This window comes from Oculina patagonica, chromosome 4 (assembly GCF_052425735.1).
Source record: "Oculina patagonica isolate OP01 chromosome 4, crgOcupat, whole genome shotgun sequence".
Classification (NCBI taxonomy): Eukaryota; Metazoa; Cnidaria; class Anthozoa; order Scleractinia; family Oculinidae; genus Oculina; species Oculina patagonica.
Genome location: NC_135761.1, coordinates 19407655 through 19429428, shown reverse-complemented (window position 1 = coordinate 19429428; position 21774 = coordinate 19407655). Strand labels below are relative to the sequence as shown.

At 37.7% G+C, this 21774-nt stretch overlaps 3 protein-coding genes and 1 long non-coding RNA gene across 4 annotated transcripts in view; 3 read left to right on the top strand and 1 right to left on the bottom strand.

The window, feature by feature from the left end:
• The window catches only part of LOC144652032 (uncharacterized), a 132114-nt gene extending 120857 nt beyond the window's left edge, over positions 1 to 11257 (top strand). The window contains exon 2 of the long non-coding RNA XR_013570440.1: positions 9189 to 11257. This is a non-coding gene — a long non-coding RNA (uncharacterized LOC144652032). The remainder of the gene's footprint in view (positions 1 to 9188) is intronic.
• LOC144651796 (dysbindin-like) lies at positions 209 to 7678 on the bottom strand. The gene is made up of 12 exons (XM_078511792.1): positions 7517 to 7678; positions 7329 to 7379; positions 7158 to 7193; positions 6587 to 6640; positions 6165 to 6225; positions 5422 to 5554; positions 4990 to 5122; positions 4524 to 4546; positions 3680 to 3820; positions 2979 to 3091; positions 1157 to 1306; positions 209 to 575 (listed from the first exon to the last, which is right to left on the bottom strand). The coding sequence occupies exons 1-12, from the start codon at positions 7570 to 7572 to the stop codon at positions 549 to 551; spliced, it is 978 nt and encodes a 325-aa protein (XP_078367918.1). The 5' UTR covers positions 7573 to 7678; the 3' UTR covers positions 209 to 548.
• Positions 7734 to 11257, top strand: LOC144651937 (uncharacterized). The gene has a single exon (XM_078512012.1). It carries the CDS (start codon positions 8042 to 8044, stop codon positions 8600 to 8602), a length of 561 nt encoding a protein of 186 aa, XP_078368138.1. The 5' UTR covers positions 7734 to 8041; the 3' UTR covers positions 8603 to 11257.
• Positions 11258 to 17850: 6593 nt separating this feature from the next.
• Positions 17851 to 21495, top strand: LOC144651958 (uncharacterized). Its single transcript, XM_078512036.1, has 4 exons — positions 17851 to 17951; positions 19873 to 19952; positions 20546 to 20735; positions 21257 to 21495. The coding sequence occupies exons 1-4, from the start codon at positions 17866 to 17868 to the stop codon at positions 21327 to 21329; spliced, it is 429 nt and encodes a 142-aa protein (XP_078368162.1). The 5' UTR covers positions 17851 to 17865; the 3' UTR covers positions 21330 to 21495.
• Positions 21496 to 21774: the final 279 nt, after the last annotated feature.

Below are 21774 nucleotides of genomic sequence, written 5' to 3'. Positions count from 1 at the left end.
AAGTCACAAATAAAAAAAATTCATTGCAAGTTTATGATACTCTGTCAGAGAAAATTAATTTACAATGAATAACTCATGACCCAGCAGCATAACATTGAAAATGTTACTTTGAATTCATTGGAATGTTGTTTTTATTAACTTATTATTCTTAAATAAATTACAATCCTTTAACACATTTAGTCTCTTCATTGATTATTTATGTACTTATCATCATCTGATAACAGGCTTGGAGTTGCACAAGAATATAAAACCTCTTCACAATAATAATTAGTGAGAGCAGATCCATTTTTATTATATTTAAATACTACAATAATATGTACATGTACTTGATAGAAAGGAATAGTTCCTGTCAGTCATACATTGTACACATTATTTTCTATTATTCAACCAGTTCAATCACAGGGATTCTGGCATCAATACTGATATTGCAAATGCCATGTCCTCCTCAAAGCTCTTTCTTTTTCCCCATTTTGCCATAAATGTCCCCTGCTATATTTATCACTGAGTTCCATAATGGACCATCACAAGGTTCTGTGCACTGGTCAGTTTTAAGACTGTTCACTGTCCTCATTTTCCTGAAAGTGAAACACTTTGTCAGATGGTTACATAAAGGCAGAACAGCTCCAATATTAAAAGATTGAAAATCTGCAAACATTCACACTACAGATTAAAATGAATCCATCATTGCCACAGAAAACGCACCTTAAGGTCATTGCCCTGTTTTGCATTGCGCATCCTTACTGCGCAGAATTTTACGCGTAATTAGCGCGCGCGCGCGAGCACATCAACAAAATGGCGGCTTTTTTCTATGCAGCTTAGTCCGCGAGAGAAGTAAATTGTCACTTTCTCCTAAACGAGCCTGGTGACCTATCAATTTTTTCTCATATTTTGGGTGTAGCGATCAAATTCTTTCTGTAAAATGAAAACAGATCAATTCATGTGTTTGAAAAATAAATTATCGCTAAAAAAGTGTACTTTGCCAGTACTCGCAGAGGAATTATAAAGGAATTATATGGAATATACATGGTCGTCCTGCTCCTAAACGAATCTGGTGACCCCCCTTTTTTATTTCAAAATTTAAGTTCCCTTGAAGTAATAAACCAGTAGGCAAAGTTTGGTTAAAAATCTATGTTCAGTTTTATTTCGGGGCAATGACCTTAACTGTATCTGTTGCTTTTGTCTCTGTTACATCTCGTGCCATTGATGCGGCTTGACTGGGTAACTTCTGGTTCAATACTTCTTCATCCTCAGAAGACAGGCCAACATTACTTTGTTCTTTGTCCACTGCTGGAAGTGCCTCACTGGGCTGAAATAAATTAAAATAAATACTTACTTATAGCAGAACTAAAGGGTAAGAAGCAAACCTTTTCAGATGTTTGTGGCTGAACAGGCCAGCACTTACCTATAACTCCAGTTTCTGTAGCAGAGTTGCAACAATGATAATTGCTACATAACTCTACCCTTACATTTAATGTGAGGTTGCCCCAATGATTTGATTTTTGGTCCAGGAATTTTTTTTTTTTTTTTTTTTTTTGGGGGGGGGGGGGGGGGGTTGTTCAAAGCCCTGGGTATTTTTATTTTTTTTTTTTATTTTTCCCCCCATTCTATCATCTGTCCTGGTCACTTGGAATCCTGAGTACCCCCCGTGGGAGTAAAGTTATATCTATTATGAAGACTGCAAGCAGTCTCTCTTTTGCTCTCAAAATCTGTGGGGATGAATACAAAAATAGCAACAAGCCTGATATGCAGGTGGCAAGGCTGCAAGATGCGAGTAGCATGAACACTCGTATATGAATGAATGAACTTTATTTAATTAAGTGTCATAGTGTTTAGCTCCAAGGCTAAACATGGTATGTCCTCCTCCCCCTACCCCCCCCCCCCCCAACTGTCCTTTGGTACATGCTCTCTACTTCCGCATTCATCTGTCACCTATTGACGGCAATGTTTTTCCGAGCGAAGTCTTCTGGAGAAGGTCAGCAGGCTGGAACTTGATAGATTTGAGATAAGCAATGGAAATCAATTCTGTTCAAATCTGAGCTTATTACCTGTAGGTGCATGTTTGTTTGTTCGTTTTTTTTTTTTTTTATTGTTTTATTCCATCATATAGCCTGTGTACAGCCATCAAAATCCACTAAGAAAAATTACAGATGGGACGTTCCCTCCGCGACTTTTTTGAGTGGAGCGGGACGGTTGTACACAAGCCAGGGCTCAAAATAACGGCCGGTCAAAGGACAATGTCCGGCCAAAATGACGATTTGTCCGGACAAAATTTTGGTTGGGCGGTCATTTTGACCGGTCACCTACACGGCTTTCAAATAAATAACACAAAAAAAATGTATTTGCAGTTTTTCTTGAAATTTTACAGTAAAATCATTTCATATCATAGCAGCAAGCTCTTGCAGTCACAAATTTGTAGAATACAGATAAGACGGTCACGCGGATTTGTTAGTGGTTTGCTTAAATAAAAACAGGAAACATCCACGTCTGTAAATACGCTAAACAGACAACAATGAACATGGCATCAATCGACGTCTGCTATTAATACTATTATTTTAGTGTTCGGTAGTAAAGACCAGTAAAGTGCTTACAACCGAGATCGCCTCCACTCGTAAGTCGTTAAATAATGTAAAACTTGCAGAGTAACATAACATTACGGCTACTGAGCATTTTGTTTTATGTAGAGTAGAACGCAGAAGAAATGGAAATTCAAAAAGCGAACATAATAAAATGACACGTTTAGCGATCAAAACATTTAAGCCTTATTGATACTCTTTAACAACAAGTGTTTTAGCTCAGAGGCGAAATTTTTGGCAGAATAGGCTATTGCTTCAAAGAAAATACTCAATATTTTGACCGGTCAAAAACGAGACATGACCGAGCAAAAATAGATTTGGCCGGTCAACATGACCGGTCAGTATCCAAAAATTATTTTGAGCCCTGCAAGCTGTCCATTATATAGATAACAGCTGTTGACTAACCTCAGCTTCAGAGCCAAAAAAATCATCCAATTCCTTATTCAGGTCTGTGTCATCCTGTAGCATGATATCGTCCAATGATCCACTGCTGCGTCCATGCAGCATGCTGATTGGTTCTGAAGTGTGACATATTTCAATATTACATGCAGGGCTTGTATATTTAGTACGTGTACATGTAGTTATTACAGACACACTGGACAGGTGGGGTTGTCACAAAATGTGAGACAGCGAGGCATGCACGATCCATTCCGCTTTATTAAGCCTAAATAGCACTTTGGTTAGCCTAAATGGCACTCTGCTTAACCTTAATTAAAATAACACTCCAGTTAGTCTACTGTTAGCTTAGGTAGCTTGCGGTTAGCCTTTTTATTTGGAGTATAGGGATTTCTGCCTCACACGCCTCACTACCTTGCCTCGCATGCCACACATGCCTCGCTGCCTCGCACATTTGTAAGACTCGGGCAGTTGCAGTTATTTTTAGCTAACCCTAGATCTGTATAGGCTTTCATGTTGTACTGCATGTTTTGTTTGCCACTGTAATTGTCTATGACAATGTGGTTCTAATATTTAAGTGGATGAAACACTACCGTCTAGTACTTATAATAAGTGACCATGGCTTATTAATTTGCTTTGAAGCAGGTTCAAAACCCATGACATTTTATGTAATAAACTGCTGATAGAAGTTTAATTTTATTAAATATTACCTTCTGTTTTGCCATGCTGTATGTAGTAGTTCATTTGTTCAAGAAATGCATCTTCATACACTTGTTGTTTCTCTATGGAAGCCTGTCTCTCCAGCTGCTGTAGTTTAACTTCATTCCTTTCTTTTGTTAATTGAAGCTCCTCTGAAGTTAGAAATTATAATCACACAATTTTATGAACTTGAACAGAATAACATCAAAATAAATATAAGCGTATGTTTTAATGTTTTAAATCTGTCCTCAGTTCAAATTTCGAACTGTCTTGTCATTAGGCCAAACCGTGTGTACTAAATTCTTGGTGGCCGCTAAATAGAGGTAAGAACAATTAATATTGTTATAGATGAATCCTCGTTGGGGCAGCTAGAAGGTGGCTGCAGCCGCTTAATAGACTGAGGTGGCCACTTACTACTTACTTGTATTCTCATGAATCGGGCCCATGAGGGCTCTTGAGGTCGGAAAAAGGGGTGGCCACTTAATAAGGGTTTTATTTACAGTGTTATGCGGTCTGTATGTTCGGGACTTTGATAACTGGCCACTTAATAGGGGGTGGCCGCTCAATGGGTGGCCACTTAATAAGGGTTAATTGAACTGTATTTTTATTACATAAATGGAGTTTTAGAGTTAGATTAACTGTTTGGAGTTGAATAATGCAGGTGCTGAATGAAGCATGTACTTAATAGTTACTAGCAAAGGGCATATCCCACTAAGGAATGGCGTAACTGACTTCTTTAATTTGCAGAACGCCAATTGTATTTTAAAAGCTGCAGGTCATCTCAGGGGGGAGGGTCACCCCCTGCACCCTCCCCCCAAACGTACAATACTTAATAAATAAATTGTATTTTCATACCTTTAAGGACTTCTAAGTCATCCCTGAAAAATCAAATTAAGATGCATCAATTAATTTATTATAACTGATTATCCCATATATGCAAAGATTCTCCTAAACAAAATGATAGAAAATGCATGAAAAGATGCACAGCTTCCAGGAGGATTGGCCAGTGACATGTCAAATTTAACTTGCCAAAAGAAAGTTTTCACTTGTCAGAATTATACATTGTGTTGTTTTTAACAACAACTATTGACTGTTTTGAATTTTTTGGCTAGTGGGAATGTTAAACCTGGTAGTCAAAACAAACGTTTTACTTTATATTCTTTGGCTAGTTGGTTACTGTTAGTCTTGAGCCCTGTAAGGTTAGTCTTGTACTGTGATACTGTGGGTCTGACTGTTTTCTCGTTACTGATACTGCAGTAGTTAATCATTTCAAATTGAAAACATTGTAACATAAATTTGTGACACCCTTTAATCTACTTACTCTCTATTATGTCTAAGCATGTTAAGCTTAAGGCCTTGAGCAGCTTTCCTTCTTTCCAAATCCAGTTGTTCACAAACTTCTTCTAAGTCCAAAAACAAGTTGTCTAAAACTTCTATTTGACCTCCAAAGGCATCTAATTAAAGAAATAAAAACAAACAGTTCACAAACTACTGAAAGGATAAAATCTAGACCTTATTTTTAGCAGAGTCACTTGAAATCACTAATCAAGCAGGCATCACACATAGTATATTTAAGACAATTAATTATTTTTATTTGTTTGCAGTCTTTGTAAATGCTTGTACAATGGGATGTTGAATGCTGAGTTTTTAATTATTACTTTTTCAACCAAAGGCCAGTTGATCTGTCTCATGTATAAGAAAAATTATTTTACAACTATTTTATTTACTATCATGTCTTTTCTTTGCAAAGTACCTATATCTGCCTTGGCTGTTTCAATGTTCTTTATGACTTCTGGTAATAGAGCCAGTTCACTGTGAAACAGGCTCATGGTGGTATGGAGTTCAGAACATTTCTTGGAAAACTCAGAAATAATCTGGTCCGCCCTCTAGAACAACAACAACAACAACAAAAACATGTAAAAACATGCTTCAGTATATTATTTAAATAACCATAATTGATACTATACTAACACACTGTATATTTGGTTGAAGGTGCAGTGAAGGACACTTTTTACAGTTGCATTATATGTATAATCCCTGATAATGTGGGAGGGGACAGGGGGTCCTAACCTCGGGCTTCTCTACCTCTTACTTCTGCATCCCGTATCTTTTTCTCCTGCTTCTCACCCCTTTCCGTAGTGTTTTCCTCCTCTTTGTCCCATTTCTTTTGCAAAATATAACAAAATTTCTTGTTGCAAAGTTTTTCTACTTTCTCCTGAATCCCATCACCTTGGGAATCCTCCCCCTCTTTTCTTTCATCTCCTGCCCCATTTCTCCTAAGCTCCCACCATCCTGTCTCCCTCCTGTCCCTAGTTGGAATGTAAATATTATTGCCAGCTTATAATTACCGGAAGTAAAAAATTAGGCCGAGTTCAGTAAATCGTGTATTTATTTTTTTAATGACTTTGTATCTCTCGATGCAAGAAACCTAGTAGTCTGAAGAAACCTGGTAGTCAAAGCATCATTTTTTTTTGTGTGAAATACACTCTTACAAACCTGGGCTTTTCCTGCACATTCTCTGGATGCTTCATGAAGCTCTGCCCACTCTTTTTGATATCTGCATTATAATAGTATTACAATAATTTTGTTGGAGTTAAGAATAATGAATTGCTGGAATATGGACTTCTTTTTACTTGAGAAACATTGTTCTATCTTTTCTTTTGGCTGGTTTGTGTTTCATTTAGTGAAATTTATTCACATTCAATCAGTAAAATGTAAATTCTGTGACAATATAATCAAGCAATCTGTATAAAAGCTAAAATTATCTTCTGTTCTTTTACATAAATATAAGTTTTAATATCTTAAGTATAATTATTTATATATTTTATTTTTGTCTGTAACAATATTGTATTTATATTATAATTATTATTTATGGCAAATTTTACCTTGATAATGATGTACAGGTGTACGACACTTACTTGCTTAGAATTTCTGAGCCGGCCTCAAGATCACAACTAAAGCACTGGTCACCACTATTAAGACAATTGCCAAATGTTAATCATTTACTGTAAACACTTAAAGGCCTTATAAAAATGGAGTAATTAATAAAAATCCTAGCAAATTAGCAAAAGATGGAAATTTTGTCTAAAAAAGGCCCATTAAAGACTATTAATGCTTTGTACACTTTTGTGATTGATTTTGACTTTGATGGAATGAATTTCAAAAATTATAACCATATTAAAGAAAATGGTTAATCTGTGAAACTGTGTTGATTAATTGTTCTGGGTCTTAAAGTACCGGTACTTGAAGAAGTTACACCTGAGGAGATTTTTCATGTGTTGTTCCAGGAGTATCCATACCCCTCCCAAGGAAGGTTTTTCGGTTTGAATCCTCCCACCCCTCTGAAAAATTCCAGTTAAGCCCCTTTAAATGTTTTGGCTTTTGAGACCTTGTTGTGCATCCTGGGGGACTGGGCATATAAAGGGAGTTGTGTGTTGTTTTTCTAAGGGGCGCTTGCCGTTTTGACAAAATTTGCATCGATGTACTAACCTTTCGATGATTTCATCTGTGATAAATGTGGTCTTCCTGTTACAATCAAAGAAAATGACTTTGGTAAGGGTTGTTAACATATTTAAGTTAAACACCAATTCAGCTTGCCAACCTCCCTATAAATCGATCAACGACCATTCGTTCGTATTCACCAAATCAATATATACTAACCGAACTATTTTCTTGTTAACAGCCTTGGCCTTATCAGCGATTGATTTCCAGCTGAAAGGAAAGAAAACGGGATAACGATCACTACTTGGAAAAATACTGTACAGTGTACTAACTTAAGCTTAATTACAAAGTCTGAACGTATAAAGTCATTCGACGAAGGCTTTTTAGAAATCTTCATGAACCCTTACCCTTGGCTTAAATCATGCTGTACCGTCTGCAAACGATCTCTAAAATTATCAAACATTCTTCCTGGTGCAATAAGCTTAGATCCTCTCCACTTTTGCCGTATTATTTTGCATCATAAATTAAAATGATATTTTCCATCTTCACGCTCTTTTGCTTCGTTGTTGTGTACTCCTGCGAAACACCGCTGACCAAAGATAACCCATAATGCATTTCGAGTTTTATTTTCAATATGGCCGCCGCAGGGCGCTTCTTGTGAATTTTCTCGTGTTTTCGGTTTCGTTGCTTGAAAGTTTTGTGGAAACTAAAACTAACGTGAACTATTTTTAACTTTTGGGGCATTTAGGAGATATACCGAGAAAAAATGATCGGAAACTACAAAACTTGAGAAGTTATTCTTGAAACGTGATCGAGTCAATGTGTTGTTTTTCCAGAGAGATAAAGTTCAAGAGTTGTGTAATTTAAATTGGTTCAATTTCGAGGCGTTGCCTTCCTGTTTGTGTGGCTTGACGAGCAGACGAGCACAAGAAATGGCGAATTCAAGCAACGAGTCTCTTATAATGACTTTACTGGAACAAATCAGGGCTTTAGAGGACGAGCGTGACAAAGCTTTGGAACTCGCTGGCGAACTTGAGGCCAAGGTCAAAAAGAACGATCGATTGACAACAGATTCTAACGAGGACAAAGTTAGCGTCAATTCTAGCAACAGTGAGGAATCTGAATCGAAACTTGACAAGCTGAGAGAGGAAAACGAGGTACTGAAAGGAGCTATTGAAACAATGACACAAACGGTGGTATTCGATCTAGAAGAAATTCGACTTAACGAAGAGCAAAGGAGGTTTAATTTGAAAGAACTTATTTGTGAACAGCAGAATGACAAATCAGGAGAACCAAGCGAAGACATGGATGCCGATAGTTATAAGACAATGTTGGATATGTGTAAAAAGTATTATGGCAAGTTGGTGGCTGAATTACAGGAAGAGAGAGGCTCATTGCAGCAGAAGGTAGAAAAACAGCAAGCTTTGCTCTTAGAAAAGGACATGAAAATTGCTGAACTTGAGATGAAGCTGCAGCAAGTTGCCAAGAAGTAGGAAATGGCCATTATTTTAGCTAATTAGTAATAGAGCGGTTTTCATTTCAGTGCCGTGAACCACGCCAATGTTTTTAATAGGGTTGGACATGACAGTATGTACATGTACATGTACATGTACATGTGTATATCTGATTACTTTTCAGTCATGCTTGTTCAGTTGTCTGCTGATTGTAGTTAAGGTTACTGTAGACCTTCAAGGGATGATTTGGTCTTTGAATTTCTGTTAGCGTATCGGTAAATTTTTAATACCGAAATTTGACAGAGAAATAACAAAGCAACCAATTTGAATAATGGATAAAGCCTCACACAGCTTTCAGGAGTCACCCCTTGTGATTGGTGTTTTGCAGTACATGAAATTTTGTTTGTTTGGCTGGATTCGATAACTGATAAAGATGCAACACAAGTCATTTTGGGTTTCCAGACTGTCCTCTTTCCACAGTAAGATAAAATTGAAAAAAATCACTTTATTTAAGTGTCAATGTGTTTAGCACTGTGCTAATTGTGGACAGTTTAAATAAACAAATATTTCAAATTTGAACATAAATTTCTTAAAAACCCCAATCGGCAGGAGGATAACCAGTTAGCTATTTACAAAGCGTGGAGGAGTTGAATTCGGGATCAATGAAGACAAATCCAACTAGTGGCAGGGTGGTGGATTTGAACCTGGGGCCCCTGGATTACAAGTCCGGCACCCTAACCACTAAGCCACGCTGCCTTTTTATCAGATTTTACATTTTATTAGCTTTGTATTCATATGAAGTTTGTTGTGCCTGAGTTTAAAAAGCAGGCTTAAAAATTTTAGGCTAAGGACACCTGCACAGGTCTGCAGTAACCTTAAAGTACCCTAGTCAGCTACGCCTTTGTTTTTGTTTACATATGAGAGTTTCGGTATTATATTTTATGCAGAGCGTGTCTAAATGGAAGAGATCACTGTGAAACTGTTAAAAATAATTAAACAGACTTTCAGTAACACAAATTACAGCAATGCAATAAGATTTCAGTTCATCATACACTCTTCATCATTTTTATGGCTTCAAAACTGGCAGAGGATCAGGGTGAAATATTAAAGTCTCTGTACTGATTTCCATATATTTGTTTTAAAATTAGTTTGAAAGAATTTGGTTTTTTATCAAGATTGAACTTCTGACCTACAGCAGTTGATGTTTCTATTTATTCTCTTTGTTTTCGTTGTTTTTGTTTGTTCAAGATGGTAAAACATGATCAATATGCAGCTGTGTCGACAGATTGTTTAACTTTCAGGTGTGAAAAAAAACGTTTTTGAATACATACATGTATGTGTAGAAAGAACTCAGTAACAATTTCTACCATAAAAAAATTCATACAGGGTAAGGAACGGAAAATATATTAATCAAGATTCCTAGCCTGAATTTCTCCTCTGGTTGCTTCCTCTATAATTTGGAAGTACATGTAAGTGACCAGAGAGATGATCAGGGTTTTCAAAACAAGCCGGCACCCACCGGAGTTCCACCGGCTACTTGATTTTATGTCACCGGTTGCTTTGATCATAGCAATCAGTTTGTGAGAAACAAGCTTGGCTTGTTACAGCCGCCTACTCTTCCAGTTGCTGACGCTTACTTCAAAACATTTTGAAATCCCTGAATGATGGCTAAAATTTAGGCTAGTGTAGTCCTGTCTTAAGTAAATACACTGTATTAGTATATACCACACATTGAATAGTGCTTTTCGTGCACACTGATTGGTTAACTCAGAGGTGATTAGAAAAGTACTATTCACCTCTTAGCAGCTTAAGAGAAACAAACTGCCTTTGCATGTTGCTTTGTTTACTAAAAGTGATGTTTTGGTCTGGTTGTTATTCAACTTGTGTACTTTCAATACTTAACAATTTTTCACCTCAGTGTCGGTGAATGTAAGCGGCTTGGTAAATATCCACCACTATTCACCTCCACTTCGGTGAATAATTGTTAAGTATTTGAATGTCAAATCAAAAATAATGATAATTTACTTTTTAATTAAGACAATAATTGCTCAAAGCAAGTGGAAAATAGTGTTTCATGTACAATGTCCCTAGTGAGTACTATAATAATAATACAACAACTGTATATGTAATATATGTTGACACAGGGCAATGTTGCAGTGACTTAACCCTACAACATGTTCCTAGATGGGAAAAATTTTGTAAGGTGAAAAGTTTTATTGGCGAATCACTTATTGCAGTACAGCTTTTAAAATAGTAAAGCTACCATTTGTAAAATGATACATGTAATTCATGAAATGTTTTATTTTATGCACCATTATTCATGTGCACTTATTTAAAAATTTAAAAAATTATAAGGAAATAATTTTATTCTTGTGTAATTATGACCAGAAGCATATACGCTTCTGTTATGACTTAAAAGATAATCTTTCACAATGAACTCGACTATAAAATTAATGCACCAAATTTTCACAATAACTTATGCAGAAATATCAGTGTTTGGTATAATAATGGTTTTCTTCATATTGTTCAATACAAAACAGGGATCAGTCTTAGCACTCAGTTGAAACGAATTTCAAAACCTACAGAATGAGCCTAGCTACTACAGTAAAGTTACTTTGAAAAAATATTGTACATGTATAAATTACTGTGTATTATCCAATAAGCTCCAAACAAATAAAAGAAGACGGTAACAAAGCAGATGTCCTTAGACTATAATAGATGTTATTGTGAATATGTGTTTGTTATGGATACGACAATAGTGTTGTCACGTCTTTGTTAATTTAAATGTACTAATAGTTGACTGATCAACTGGAAGTTGGTAAAGGGAAATAAACTGCGGCAGCGTATCTGGATAGCTGATGCTTCGACCGTTAGCCCTTCGTCGGAGCAATCGTGAATAATGTTGGCCCGATAATTCAACCGTCGCTATCCAGATTTGCGTGAATGTGGTCGGCGGCAAATCGCGTACAGGCTAGAATGTTAGCTTACCTATTGGAAACTAGAGTGAATGGTCACCCCTTTTTGTTGCAAATTGTTATAAAAACAAGTCCAGTGTTTATTATTGTCCAATACATGAAAGCTTCGCTACAGAAAATGAAATGAGATGTGCTGGCTTTAGGATTGGGCGTGGCGAGTATTTCACTGATTTGGAGTCGGGGGTAACTTGCGATGACATATGGCACTCTATCCACCGTTAACTTCAGAGAACAAACCTGATAAGAAGCCAGCCCTCCGTTAAGAAAAAAATAATATGTGATACGGTATCCGGACGACTCGCCCCCTAGAAAATTCGCCCAGACAACTCGCCCTCAATCCCAGTAAGACAATATTATTTGTCCCCGACTTGTATTTCTATAAAAGAGAGTGAAAACCTGAATATTTCTCGTTCTTAAAGCGTGTGCAAAGAGAGACAACTTTGTCAAACTGTTCGTTAGCAAAACGACTCGTAGGCAAAATTGGGGGTGAGTTGTCTGGGGCTAGTTTTCTGGGGGCGAGTTGTCTGACATTCTGTGATACTTATTTGTATCTAACTTGCACCATTCATGTAGGGCAAAAGTAACCCAACCGAACCCGAGCTTTTCTCTATTACTACAGTATGAAGCCAACTTGTAGCTAGTAATTTGCTACTTGTCTAAGTCCATAGGTTATCAGTACCAAACTGCAGCTTGTTCTCAATTCTGTTTTCACCTTGGGAAAATAAGGTTATAAATCAGGAAACTTTCCTATAATGAAATTCTCCTCATCTACCTACTTTTAAAATTCGTTATAAAAGAGTGAAGAGTAGCAAGTTAGCAATCAATGACTGCTGTATCAGGGCTTCTCGAACCAGTCCTGGCCAGCTTCGCACTGTTTAGTAATCGTCGTGTTTTCTGATTAGGACGAAAATCGTGAAGCGCGCTGGATGATTTGCACGCGTAAGAGCGCGCGCCAAGTTGCGTGCGCGCGCAACTCTCGGTAGTGACGAAACAGAAGAAATACAAATCGTCATAAACGAACTAAGAGGACAAATTCGTTCAGAGTTCGATTCTGATGGATCCAGAGATGAAATGCGAAAGGTCTGTCCTTCGCAATTTGTTTATCATTTCTAACTCCTGTATATATATTTTGGCAAATACGGTGATGCTCTTGGTGCAAAATATTTGCGCTTACCTTCAAAACGAATTGGAGGAGTTCAATGACATTCACGAGAAAAGCGCAGATACCGAGCAGCATACGGATCCCGAATTTATAGCGTACATAAAAGGCGAGGAAACAGTATCTGGTATGCACTGTTCACACACAACATCAGAAAATGTTGAAAATCGCTCCGGCTGTCTCGAGATCAAGAAATCAATTCAAGAGGAGAAGTGTAAGAAGGTTCAAAGAAACATACCAAAGAGCCTGAAACGAAACAAGAACGGAAACAAAACAAATTTGAGGATGAAGCCTCCACCAGTTGAGGAACTTGTGTTAAGAAAAGAAAGTGTTGTCAGAACAGAGAAAGTTAACTCGATTTCCATTGAAGTTTCTCATCGAGTGTCTTTTAACGAAAGATTTTGTGCTGGTGTCCAGACGAGTCACTACTGTGGGGAGAATTATGCTCCAGATTCAGCTTCAAAAGACGCAAAAGCTTTAGCGATGAAAACCCTGCCAATTAGCAGCAAGTTTGCAGAGATTTGCAAGCACCTCCAGTTCTTCTGCATCTTAGATGTTGTGGTGAGTGCCCTGGTACGCTCGGTGCAGAAGCTTAGCGCGTACATTCAGCGCGAAGTGGAAGAATTTAATAATATTTATGGACATCACACTGAAGACCTGCCGTATACAGAGCCCGCATTTATAGCATACCTTAAAGGGGATGATACCGCACCTTATACCTTCCGTCCGCACGTAACGTTCAAAATGCGACATGTAACAGCATTGACTGATGAATGACTGGACAATATTGCCATCTGAAATCAACTCAAACCTCTGGAACTTTGTAAAGCATTTAAATCGATACTCACAGCACTGTTGCTTTGCAAAAGATATATGACTTTATGTCTTTTTTTTTCTTGAAGATTCAGTGTCGACCTTGATATTGTACATTGTGCTTCGTTAATTTCATTACATTATTAAAGTTAGATGTTTCATTTATCATCCTTGCGGGAGAATTTCTGGGCAAAATACTCACATTGCGAATGAGACCCCCCAAAATGGATCAGAATAAAATCGACTCCCCGCCCCCGTATGAATCATATTCTGATTGTCATGTGAACACTTAATGTTTTTCACATCAGATAGAATGTATCACATCCTGCATTTTAAGTTTCAAGCGAAACTATTAAAGATACACAAAAATGGTGGTTTACATATTATGTTTTGCTTGCGTTACCGTCAGTTACAGCCACATGTCTCCACGAGTTTGTAGCTTTGTATTAACCCTTTTGCGGCTGAATTTTCTCAACTCTTGCCTTCTTTTCTCTAGTAGTTCGATGCCAATTTTCCCTAACCTTTGCTAGCAAAGCACTTTTTGACACTGGGGCATGTTTTAGTGAAGATTAGGTGTAGTGTTAAAATGTACAATATTTTAGTTTGGCGCATCCAGGTAAGAAAGGTCTATCCTATCTGCATCAGCTGCTTGTTCGGCAAAATACGTTTGACATGCAAATGTTGAAGTCACAAGTGGTTCAATGACTGCTCATCCCAATGCTAGAACTTTTCAGCACGAAAAGGGTCACGGTCAGACATTTTCACTAGGAGCAGTAAACGTACCACTAGGTTTCAGTCCTCTACCAAAACCAAACTTCTCCTCTCTGTGGCACAGACTCGTTATTAGGGTGGGTATGCTAACAGTTTAAGGACCCACATATACCTGGCCTCCGCCTTCGGGCTAAACATTAGGTTGTACTTGTAGGAGGTTCAGCTATGGTTTCTTCTCATAGTTCTTCGGAGTAAAAGAGAAGCCTTAAGCCATGCGGCCCATACTGCCGGAGCTTATTCCGGTTTTTGAAGCATTAAGTGGCCAGGAATATTCTATTTCCCCCTGAGAGTAAAGCTGCTCCTCCACAGGCTTTTCCAAGGCCGATTGAGCCCATGCGGATAATTAACTAGCATTTTCCCCAACGATCGAGAGCGACTGGGGACGAGACAAAAAAAAAAACAAGAGTAATGTGTCTTGCCTAAGAACACAACACAATAACCCGGCCAGGGCTTGAATCCGGACCGCTCGATCCGGAGTCCGGCGCGCTAACCATTAGGCATTAGTTCTTAGTAAGCTACTAAGAGGGTCTGAATGGGGGTACTTAGATAATACTAAACACTTTACTCTTTGGCTCTGTAACATGAAACAGTTAAGTTATTTAACAATAACAGTAAAAAAATTCACTGAAACAGTAAATTTTATCCAGAAAGAAACAAAAACGGCTCCAAAATGCCAATATTATTTTGTTAAGTATATCAAGAAGTTTTCGGCCACTCTCCGACGATTCCTGATCATTTCGGGAGGTTTTCGAATACTACCGAAGATTCCCAAAGACTGCCGAAGATTTTCGAAGACTACCGAAGATTTCCGGAGACTACAGAAAGTGGCAGAGGACTACCAAAGATTTCCGAGGAGAACACACAGCACAGGCTCAAAGTTCATGAGTGATTTTATTACCGATTTTCGAAGAGCAAATAAGAATATACAATGCTAAAAAGACTGAGGTTTTCACGAAAACCCCTCCAAACACTTAACAGTATTTCCTCTGAAAACAGTAAACATTAAAAAATGGTCAAACACTAAAAGTTATGGGCAAATAACACTAAACACTAAATCCCATTCAGACCCACTACTAATTATTTTCCAAAGAGGATCCGTTTTTGACAGTTTTAAGTAAAATGGGAAGTAATTTGACGTCCTTAACAAAAGAATGACTTCTAAGAACGTTTTCATTGCCATAGTGTCAGAGAATAGTGCAAATGGACAAAAAAACTTCATCAACCAGGGGATATTGTCTTGATCACTGAGCCAAATTAGCAGAAAATACAATTAAAAACATGTAGGTGAAGTTTAAAATATACTCAGCTTACAGTCGCCATCGACAAGCTAGGGTTTGTAGATAAAACACCGCACCACATGTTTTAACCGTCTGTATGTCTGCCAAATTTCCAAGGCGGCGGGTCTAAATCTAAGCCGGCCAAAATTCCAATTTCTTTTGGATTGAAAAGCCGACCTCTAACGCGTTTGCTTTATGCAAGTCGGTCGAAATATTGACGTATTATGTTAATTTCCCTTCAAATAGTCAGTTACTGTCCTTGGTATATATGTTATTTCATTTGGGTTCGACTTCTTAAGGACTTAAGCTGCAATTGTGACAACAGGGCCGCGTTAATTTTTTGAAACTTTGCATGAAATTCTTGCTCGGGGCAAAGTTACTTCTTAATTCGTGATTCCATTTTCAAGTAATATGTTGCATCTCAAGACAGCTGTTTGTTTTGTTACATTGCTTAAAACGAGAAATAAATTAAAGGCAAATTCAAACTAAGAAAAACAATTTAATATACATTCTACAATATTTACAGTGCATTTGCCAGCTGAGTTTGATTTATTTGCCGTAGTTTAACCCCCAGTGGTTCATTACTATCTCAGAACACAACAGAGAATTTAACTCTTACAGAAGAAGGACTATGATTATTTCCAGTAGATTAGACAATCGACCGGTTAGCTCAGTTGGTAGAGCACCGGACTACCGTGCGGGAGGTCTCAGGTTCGTGTCCCAGACCGGACCGACACTCAGGGTCTTAATTATATATAAACCAACTGAGGAGAATATGCTGCCTTTACAATAACAACTGCAAATGGTTAGATATTCTAGTGTTCTCGGATAAGGACGATAAACCGTACGCCCCTTCTCCTGTATCTTCAGTGTTATGGTCAGCAGGGGGAGTAAAAGAACCCACGCACTTATCGTAAAGAGTAGGGCATGGAGTTCCCGGTGTTGTGGTCTGGTCTTTGCCCGTTGTTCTGTGCTTACTGTGAAATGTTCGGAGATATTAGCTGTATAAGGTACTCTACAAATCCGAGGGTAAAGGAAAGTGGTGTATGTATGATGTATGTATCGAAAAAAAAGGAAGCATGGATAATATACCTGGCGCGCATTGGGGAGCTCGAGGCTTCTAATAAGCATAGTTTTTTCTGCGGTGTTCAAGAACTTCAGTGTCAAAATTTTTACGGGGAAAATGTCCGTGTTGTTTTTACTCTGTCAACATACAAACAAGTTGTCTCCGTTTGTGGGCTAACTTCTGTTCTTCGTGAAAAAATTACTGACAGAATTCACCTCTGGCGCTATAAAATTTTATAAACGAGACACCAATCGGTTAAAAACTTCCATTGCTAAGGAATTATACATTGGATCAACTTTGGGTTACTAATTTTAGATTCGAACTTATATTTATAATAAAAAGTCTGTTTTCTTAATATATTTCAGTATTGTAACTGAGAAGTTTACATAATTGCTAGATGCCTTGACAACCAACTCCCGTTACAAGATATTCAATAAGCTCTTGTGTTCCGTTGCTGGGCTATATTGGGTGCTAACGAAACCTTTTTCAAAATTACAGTTAGGACCGAGTAGTGTCATTAAGGACTTAAAACTCTAACCCTGTTTAGGTCATACAACCCTTTATTTTTAGGAAAAGACAGTTTGGTATTTATATAAAAGCTTGGCTACTCAATAAAATGAAAATATTTTTCAAATACCACGTTAGCACCCCATCATGACGGCAAAAACGTTCCCTTTCCCCGTCCTGCCCAGTCCCATGATAGTCCCAACATGGCAATACCTCCTGGGTTTTTTTTTATTGTGACAGAACTTCACACGGAGAACAAATATTATTTGAAATATACCTATCAGTTTAAGAATTTAAAATTCAAAATTATTCAGTATCAAGCCATTTAGGTTCGGTCCGCTTCATCGCCGCTACAGAAGAATCGACCGACTGGAAAATCCTTTTGTGAAAAAGGTAACTGTGTGTTTGCTGGTTTTCATTTAAGCATTTGTATAACTGTCAACTTTGCTGATGTCAATTACTCCATTCTTATGTACCCAAAACTGCGAATGTTTCATTTCCATCAATTTTGTCAGGCAAATTTTAAATAATGTTATAATAGCGAGTAGGTGCGTTTCTTCTTCAACAGTCGACCTAGAACGGGTCATCTTTCAGTTGCTAGTTAATTAGTTTACATGGATATTACATGAAAGGGGAGTGATGTGATGTGTCTTACCCGTCTACTACACCTCAAAGTTTTAAATCAAAATTAAACAGCGTTTAGTATTAATACTTAAGCCAGCCGTCGAAAGTACATGTACACGTGTACCAAAGAGTTTTGTTCATTCTTTGTTGCCCCTCCAACATTTTCTACAATAAGCGACCAGCCCATGGAAAAAAGGTTTGGTATTTTTCTAGTAATTCTCGTAAGCAACAATGATCGACCTACTTCTCTAATAATCCAAGGCAACGTTTCTAGCGAGAAAAACGACTCCCCCAAAATGGCGATTTCAAAATTAAAAATTTCCTCGAAAAGTAATGTGTTTGAATTGTGTTTAAATGTACGTATCAAAAGAATTGCAAGCAAAATATAACTGAAATTACAAAGAAGTCCGGCTACGAAGAAGGTTAAAATCCTCAGAAAAAGACGATAGCACTGTTAAGATAGTACAACGAAACCCCGTTTATACGTTATTTAAAAAAAAAAAAAAAAAAAAAATCCCCCCCACACGAACGGGTTACGAAAATCTGGCGGTATTAACCGGGAAGCCGTATTAAGAGACTAAAGAGGTTCTTCAAATAAGAAAATGACTGAATTTGCTTGTACGTTGTTCAGACGAAAATAATGTAGCCATTATGACGTGGTGGCTGTATTAACGGGCTGACCGTAACATGGGGTTCCGATGTATTAGTAATTGTAGTTTCGTTCAAATTTTAAAAACACAGCAATGGATGTCGTGCGTACAAAGTATGTTTTACAAATTTAAAGAGTCTTTTTGAAAATTAAGCTAGACTGCTTAAAAATTAAAATAAGCGCTGTCCGTATTATCGAAGCGTGCTTAAGTTATTCTAATTATAGCAAATAATGATTCAATCCCGCTTTTTAAAGAAACATTTTTTGCCAGGCCAGCGCATTTTTTAACCACTTTCAAGTGTAATGGCGCATCGCCCAAAACCGTATGCAATATTTGAGACAAAACTCCCAGTGAAGCATTTTCTACGAAAAAAAACTTTGCGTGCGTCTATAACCTAAAGCATTTTTCATTTTGAAAAGCAAGTAGTGGTACGATTCTTCTAATTGGATCCGATATTTTTGTCTGGTCTGAGATCGTACTGTTTAAACAAGATACTCATTTAGGTGGCTGCTATCGGTTTTCAGCACTTTAAAGCTCTTATACTTTGACGGGTCAGTACTAAAGAAATTTACCAGTTGATGCTACAATAATGGTTTAAAAAAATGCCTTCTGATTGGTGAATACGTTTTGGTTATTTTATTGACGTCACTGGTTACCATAGCAACAGTATAACCTGTCGGTGACCCCCATTTTAAATTTATTGAACATTGATCAGCATGTTAAAATACAACTTTCTGCAAAGTTAAAAAACATCTACGACTAGCTCCGACTTAAACAAAATAGGCCATTTCCGAGTTAACCTTTCCCTCTGTTTCAAAACGAGTCTACGTGCGAAACCATTCAAATGAAAATGAGTTTGATTTGCATGAAAATGGACCTGTAGATGAAACTCAATTTCATTTGAATGGTTTCGCACGTAGACTCGTTTTGAGACAGAGGCAAAGGGTAACTCGGAAATGGTCTACTGCGTTCCACAATACCATTGATCGATGACATGTCACATGTTGCACCGTTGCGAAAAGTAGGGATAGTTTTTATTTGGACTACTTTCTCTTGCAGCTCACATTGCAACATTTTGTTGCATTGCAGGTTGCAAAAAATGGGATGTTAACCTGAATTTTTTTTTGCCAGCTCTGATGCCTTGTTTGTTGCGTTGCAAGTTGTGTTTTATCTTGGTGTTTCGGAAACTATTGTGTGTTATCTAGCAATTTATGCAGTGGTTTATTTATTTGAGTATTGTTTATTTTCTTTTGAACCATTTATTTTACTTTATTTGGTGAACGCACCAACCGAAACACCGAGAAAATGTCTAACGCAACACCATGATTTACGATTATATTCTTTCTGAGTTTTTGATTTGTGAACGAATCCAATAAAACTTGCCCTTTTTCTATTTTTTTTTCTATTTTTTTCTCTTACTTAAGTTAAATGGATCAGTGCAATAACAGAGTTTTCTTTCCTTTACAGAGACTCGCTAACTATGAGCCATTTTTTGAAAGTACTTATCTGCGTTGCCTTGGTGGTCCTGCTGTGTACCGGAGCTGAAGGTAATCTTAGGAAAGAAAAAACCTTTATGATCCATAAAAAGAGTTCGCTGAACGAGATGAAGATCCTTCTGGTTAATATCGATATTTTTTACTATTTCGAACATCATTAATGCGAATCCGCAGTTGGTCAGCGTTGTTGCTAAGATACCCTGGAGATGTCTTATTTCAGTCTATTCATATTACAGTTACATATGGTCGCTACTCTCTACTTTGTATCTCTATGCCAAGTTAGACTACGCTTACGGGAGCTTTTATATCTTGACTTGACCTAGTGGGAGGTGCGGTAGCATGATATTTGGTGTGGGCCCCCCCCCACGGGGGGGGGGGGGGGCGTGGCCAAAAATTTTTTGAAAAAAAATAAAATAAAATATTTTGTATCCCTCTTCACACAGGGGTAAAAAAAGGGAACGGAGAAAATAAGGAGGGGAGCCCGCGAGGAATGATATAACAACCGGGAGGGGGAGGGAAAGAACTCCAAGTCACTTCATTGTAATGAAATTAGGATAAACTCCTCCAGGTGGGCCACTAGGCTCGACTGCAGACTACCTTTTTCTTTCTGCCTAATTAGGATTTGTTTGTCCCTACAAATTCAGGTAAACGCAAAAAAGGTAAGGACAAAAATAAGCCTTCAGAACCTTCAGGAGAGGGGAAGAAAGAAGGAGAGAAGTGTCAATTTCACGGCTTCCCGTGGGGAACTTGCGCGAAGGCAATAAGTTGCCCTGGGGCAACCAAACTAAGCTGTGAGGAGGGCCTGCGCTGCTGCAGGGACTGGACACATAACAGGTAACTAGTAAATCTCCCCTCCATACTCCCCACCGTCCACACCTACACACACTCACACTCCCCGCCTGAGACAGCGCGACTGACGCCGTTCAGTCGCTTAGATAGCTACATTTTTCTTTAACAAACATGACCTTAACACATCTCATATTGTTACCACCCTGCGCGAGTTATGTAGTAAAGAGCGTTTTCATATGACATCACGGCAGCCATATCGTTGTTCTAAACCAAAGAAACGGCCACATTGGTGTACCAAGCCACTCCTCCAGGAATGAAACTTTATTTTTATGCAAAAAAATTGTCTTTTGTTTTAGTGAACCAATACGGCTGCTGGTCACATGAGTGGAAGCGCTCTATACAGTGTATAGTGATAAATTACCTTTGGTATAAACTAGTGCCATTTTTCAGACTCAATGGTCTTTTGAGTCTTGTGTTGTAACAAGACATGTCACTAAATTTGCACATGTTAATCACAAGCTGTACGAATAAATATTTTTTTATTGTTCTCTCTCTTTATTTTTCAGCCATGATGAAGACACCATTTCAGAGAAGGAATATCCAGCTTATCTTAAACTTCACGACAGCCTTAACCACTGAGAGCTCGTTGATTTGATGTAAAATCTACAGAAAATTAAGCAATAGCGTTTCCCGGCCAAGAGGGAAATAAGCGTATTATGGTGTATCGGGCTATTGGTTTAAATTTTGGGTTGCAATGTTGGTTTTAAATTTTTAACTCGGTGAAAAATAAACAACTGGAAGAAAATATGCTAGTTCTGTTTCTTCTAACACTAGTGTTAAATTGAAACTTTTCTAATTTCACAGTTGGACTTTACAGGGCATTACAGATGTCATCAACAAGTTGCTTTAAAGCCATAAAACCCCACGTGCTCGCTCAGTGTTTTTGCCAAGACAAAATATGTGGCTTTTATTTTCATAAGCTCTCAAAGGTCTTATCAATTGTGATGTACGTCAAGAAAGAAAGTTTCTAACTACGTGGCACTAAAATTAAGGATTAACGTTTGCTCTTGTAAAATAACAAACC